Here is a 5,243-nt window from a genome sequence, read left to right as displayed (position 1 = left end):
TGCGCACAAATTGCAGCGCTATTAGTAGAGAACAAGCACACATTCTGTTATATTTATCTCATCTTGGGTACTTTAAAACTAATGCGAATACATTCAATAAATTTAAAAACTAATAAATTTAACTTTACTCTAGTTATTATCACAATTTGCTGCAAAATTTCTCGAATCCCAGTACTGGAAAAACAGCTTTAGGGTATATGGGTCAAGGTTTTATATCCGCATTAAAAAATGAATTAACAAAATATTATGGAATGATTGCAATGCTGCAGGAACAGGTATATATATTATGAACAAAATTATATTATTTCTTGACTGATTTTTATATTTATTGATAGCTTAATCAACAACGAACTTCGTACCAAAAAAATTGCTATGAAAATGTTAATGAAAGTCTTACTCTAACTAAATTGATGGTCTGGGCTGCTGAACCATTGCATCGATTAAAGTGTTTAACTATAATAGCAGAGAAATGTAAGGTACAAAAAGGTGGTGAACTTGCTTCAACAATTTATAGCTTTCTGGGTCATGGTAATCCAACAGTTAAAGCATTAGCAAAGGATCTTTTACTAGCAGTATGCCATCCATTATATCAAATGCTCTCTCATTGGATGTTAGAAGGCGTGATTTCAGATCCACATAACGAATTTTTTATTAAATGCATAAACGATGTTGGACCTGAGCGTTTATGGAAAGATAAATATAGCGTTTGTACTGATATGCTACCTACTTTTATATCCATGGATTTGGCTAATAAAATACTTATTACTGGCAAAAGTATTAATTTTTTAAGAGAAGTTTGTGAAGATAAGCGATTGATGGAAGGCCGCGATGAATTACTCCAATGCATAAAAAAAGATGGTATAAAAACCAGTTTAACATTTTGTATAGTATATTTATTTCTTTTATGATGTATTCATTTAGGAGAGCAAATTTTTTCACAAGTGCCTGACACCAAATTACATGGCATAATTGAATCGATTTTTGAAAAAACTTCCAAAAGTGTTTTAGACAAAGTAAAAGGGGAATATAAACTCGAATTTCATTTACAAGCGCACAGACGTTACTTGCTTTTAGGTCAAGGAGATTTTATATGTGTCTTAATTGAGCTTCTTAAGTAAGTTAAAAATTTTTAAGAAATATAACATTTTAATAACATATGTTTTTTATAAGAACTGAATTGTATAAACCTGCCAAAGATCTGCGAGCTAGTGATCTTACTTCTATAATGGATTCTGCCATACGATCAACAAATGCACAGTTTGATGGTGCAGATGTTTACAATAATCTACATATCTGCTGCAATAATCCGTGTAATGGAGAAATTGGTTGGGATATAGTGTCAATTATTTATAAAATAGATGGACCATTGGCAATATTGTTTGAGGATACTAATCAAATTTACCAAGTTTTATTTAGACCTCTTTGGCGTATGAAGCACATGGAACATATGCTTTCTACTAAAATTTGGAAAGATCAAAAATGCAATGATAAGGTAAGTGATATATATTGAGTAACAAGAATATAATTTTATCAACTAATCATGACGATTGAAACCATTGTTGGACTATGCCTTAGTAATACATTGTATATGTTTATTATGAGAGCAAATTTCGTGAAAAACTGCTTCTCTCTTTTCTTAAAATACTAAGTACAATAATCAACAATGATATTTTAAGATTAACCTTTGTTACAATCAGTAAGATCATAATTATGCCTAATTCTTATCATAGATACATCGACCCCTACCCCAATGAAGATAACAACAGTGAGTTCTATTTTAGGCAAGAGTTATTCGCCCGTCATATCGATGCAGTCCTATTGGCTCTTTTCTGAGCCTTCTAAATTCTATAGATTAATGGCAAGATTTTTCAATCTGCACTCAAGTTAGATTTAACATCCCTACATATCACCTCATCCTTACTCCATATCGCTTTGCTCATCCTATTCCATACACACATAATGCTTAGTTAGTAAAGATATTTTAAGATATAGTAAGATATTTGACATATGCCTAACTGAGCAGTATCTTGATTTTAGCTGTTAACAGCTAATTCATTTCAGAAGATATCGTTTGCAATATTTTACGTTATTTTAAAAAACTCTTAAGAAAGTGAAGTTATTGTTGTTCGGTAAACTAGGGTGGTATCTGTGATAATTTCTGAGTAAACAACGCTAAATGACTTGTTCGGATCTAGGCACAAGGATACACAACACATAAATATAAAAAAAAGAGCTTTAAAATGTTTTATTTTTTCTGAAAAGTAGATAGCATGTAAATACAAGTGCAACGCTACCTGAAGACATCAATTGATATAGATATGTTGTCTCTATAGTATTTCTTCATATACATAAATAAAGTATCTTAACGTTTTCTACACAACAATTACATTAATTAACATTATAGTTGCTGTGCAGTTCATAGCACAAAGTTCATGTGAAGAATATGCAGTGCGCATTTATACATTAATTAATAGACTTGAATATTATATGCTTTAATATTATTAAATTTCGGTTTGGTAATTAAATGTTAAACAAATTCATAAGTTTCGTTCCTTTTTTTGAAACTTAAGTTTATTGTGTTAAATTCGTTATCGAAGATTTGAGCAAATAAATTAAGTTTTATTGAATGTTAATGGAAACTATCGGATTAGATTATTAATCTAATCTGAAGCTTAACATTCCGTGTACGTAAATTGATTTAAGTTCAATGTTCAAACGAAAGAAAAAGACAAAAAGTTTGATGTGTAAAAAAGGATTTATTATAGCATTATTAAGTAAACGTGTTTCATATTATATACATCATCACCGTATCGAACCCACATACAAATTTACTGGAATATTATTACTGCTTAATTATCAGATTACATATAAAAAATGTAAAACCTCTGTCAGTATTTACAACTTGGAGTCAGTCTTCAACAGAGGTGCCAGCTTCTGTGTCAACATGATGTTGCCAGCAATCTTTAGCTTTCCTTTCATAAACGCTGCTTGTGGATTCAATTTGCCTAAGGCAATGTCAACAAAGTCTTCATCGGAACAGGTTAAGGTTGTGTCAACTTTAACATCCTTTGCTGGTCCTTCGTAAACTTTAACGTTTTTGCAATCAATTGCTAAAAATCAAAAAATGTTAGTTTAATTATTTTAAAAAAATTTACGAGATTTTAAAAGCATAACGTAATGACGTAGTCTTTGTACAGTTTTTTTCCTCACATTTACATTTACCCTTTGTACCCAATGTATTGCTAAGCAAATAAGTGATAGAATGCTAGTTTTTTAAGTCGTAGAATGCTATTTTATCATTTACATTGTTAATACATAATAATTTTAATTACTTACTCCATTCTTTGACTACTTTGCCATCCTTTGTAATTTTATACAGAAAAACACCATTTACGGCTTTAGCTTTTGCTTCATTGTCTTTAACACCATCAATAATTTTTTGGAATATAGCATCTGACGGTAGGGCCATGTTTGTTGAATATAAGTTAATACTTTTTACTGTAATACAAATATTTCAATTAAGTAAAATTTATGTTTTACACTATTTGTTATATTAAATTCTAATATTGCATGCTTACACTGTGAATGACGAAAGTGAATTAAATCGGTACAATACGAAAACGTCAAATTTATGGCGAAACTCCCATTTCCTCTACATGCGCATTCTGCTGTTTTTTTGATTAGACATTTGCACTATAGAAATGTTAAGGTGAAAACTGTGAGACGAGTTACAAAATAAGGCAGTATATTCAACTACTAATATGTAAAGCTTGCTGTTATTTATACCCAACTACACGCTCTTACTACAGTAGCTAACAGCTCTCAGTGTAGATCATTTGCAAGAAATACAGTAACAAGTGACTGTAGCTTAAATCTCAGTTAGACGGTAGGTAACGTTAGAAATTAATTCAAAGCGAAATGCACAACCAACCAAACCTGGGTATTTGATAGGAACGAAATAAATAAAAACAGTGTACTTTGTTTATTTCGTTTCTATCAAACACACACGTTTGGTTGGTTGTGCATTTCGCTTTGAATTAATATCTTACGTTACCTACCGTCTAAAGGGCCCATTAGACAGCAACGTTCGTTGTCAACGCGCGCTTGCCATTACACAAACAATTTTTTAAAAATTTTTTAAACACGCCCCAGATAAAACAACAAATATACTAAAAAATCGCTCTCACATGAGAATTTTTTTCTCCTATTTTTCTCCTACTTTGTGAAAAGCGAAATTTGTTTGTGTAATAGTAACATTTGAAATTTTAAGAAATGTGTTGACGAAAATCAAAAAATTTTGATATTTCTTCAAACATGCTCGTGTTTTGCATATCAGTCGATTTGGTCTGCATGCAAATTTTTTTTTTTTTGAGAAGTAGAAGCGTAAACATCGTTTAAATGCACGCATGATTTGTCGTTAGCATGCGATGCTTTGCAAATATGAATGAATTTTATTTTAAATATTTGTATTTTCTACCTAGGTAAAATTTTTTAATTTCCAAAACATTTTATTAAGGAGAATTAAAATATTAATAACCTTGGGCTAAAAAAAAATAACCAAACATTAAATTACAATAAAAATTTTGTTTTAAATATTAATTGCATTGTGCACCTACGGAAAATTTGTTATTAAAAAATACCAAAAAAAAAAATTAAATTAAATAAAATATAATATATATAAAAATAAATATATAAATTGAAATCATAAAAATATATATAAAAATATATAAATTAAAATTATAAATTAAATGTAAAACATCATTTTTCGTAAGGAAATTACGCATAGCAGCCGCTGTCGACAGTTCAGCGATTGCTTTAATACTGATGAGTGAACAAATTTTGCATTGTTTGCTGGAGGCGTGTTTAAAAAATTGTTGGTAAATTTAATGTGTAATGGAGAGAGAAGACTTCGTGTGTTTGTCAACGCGCGTTGATGTCTAAAGGCCACTTAACTGAGCCTTAAGGCTCAATTAGTTTGTCGTAGAACGCAGAACACAAATAAAGTCATTAGTTATTACAGAGACCTGACAAAGCAGCATAGCTTAAACGCATAAAACACATCTTCAGCTTGAACATCAAATACTTTGCACACAAAGAAATGCAGCGCAATTGCTCAATGTTTTTAGCAGCTGATATAAAATCTCTTCTATGCAAAAGAGACAAAACGAGAACAATATGTGATCTGAAATGAGCAAAAAACGAATATGTGTTTTTACATACTTAACCTTACTATTATTTTTATT

At 30.2% G+C, this 5,243-nt stretch overlaps 2 protein-coding genes across 2 annotated transcripts; one reads left to right on the top strand and one right to left on the bottom strand.

Moving 5' to 3' along the window:
• The first annotated feature begins 6 nt into the window (after nt 1-6).
• LOC119666698 (gamma-tubulin complex component 3-like) lies at nt 7-1,754 on the top strand. Its single transcript, XM_038075980.1, has 6 exons — nt 7-67; nt 134-275; nt 336-858; nt 922-1,114; nt 1,171-1,492; nt 1,731-1,754. Exons 2-6 carry the CDS (start codon nt 198-200, stop codon nt 1,752-1,754), a joined length of 1,140 nt encoding a protein of 379 aa, XP_037931908.1. The 5' UTR covers nt 7-67; nt 134-197.
• A 982-nt stretch (nt 1,755-2,736) lies between these two features.
• Nucleotides 2,737-3,646, bottom strand: LOC119670091 (peroxisomal multifunctional enzyme type 2-like). Its single transcript, XM_038080211.1, has 3 exons — nt 3,579-3,646; nt 3,337-3,498; nt 2,737-3,110 (listed from the first exon to the last, which is right to left on the bottom strand). Exons 2-3 carry the CDS (start codon nt 3,467-3,469, stop codon nt 2,896-2,898), a joined length of 348 nt encoding a protein of 115 aa, XP_037936139.1. The 5' UTR covers nt 3,470-3,498; nt 3,579-3,646; the 3' UTR covers nt 2,737-2,895.
• Nucleotides 3,647-5,243: the final 1,597 nt, after the last annotated feature.

This window comes from Teleopsis dalmanni, chromosome 1 (assembly GCF_002237135.1).
Source record: "Teleopsis dalmanni isolate 2A chromosome 1, ASM223713v2, whole genome shotgun sequence".
Classification (NCBI taxonomy): Eukaryota; Metazoa; Arthropoda; class Insecta; order Diptera; family Diopsidae; genus Teleopsis; species Teleopsis dalmanni.
Note: the sequence above shows the minus strand (reverse complement) of the source record. Positions and strands in the feature narration are given on the sequence as shown.

What these genes read in the sequence shown, in the direction of transcription:
- LOC119666698 (XM_038075980.1), top strand. Translation starts at nt 198, where the DNA reads ATGGGTCAAGGTTTTATATCCGCATTAAAAAATGAATTAACAAAATAT. An exon ending in TTGCAATGCTGCAGGAACAG is followed by an intron (nt 276 to 335) that starts GTATATATATTA and finishes ATTTATTGATAG; the next exon opens with CTTAATCAACAACGAACTTC. An exon ending in GTCTTAATTGAGCTTCTTAA is followed by an intron (nt 1,115 to 1,170) that starts GTAAGTTAAAAA and finishes GTTTTTTATAAG; the next exon opens with AACTGAATTGTATAAACCTG.
- LOC119670091 (XM_038080211.1), bottom strand. Translation starts at nt 3,469, where the DNA reads ATGGCCCTACCGTCAGATGCTATATTCCAAAAAATTATTGATGGTGTT. An exon ending in CAAAGTAGTCAAAGAATGGA is followed by an intron (nt 3,111 to 3,336) that starts GTAAGTAATTAA and finishes TTTGATTTTTAG; the next exon opens with CAATTGATTGCAAAAACGTT.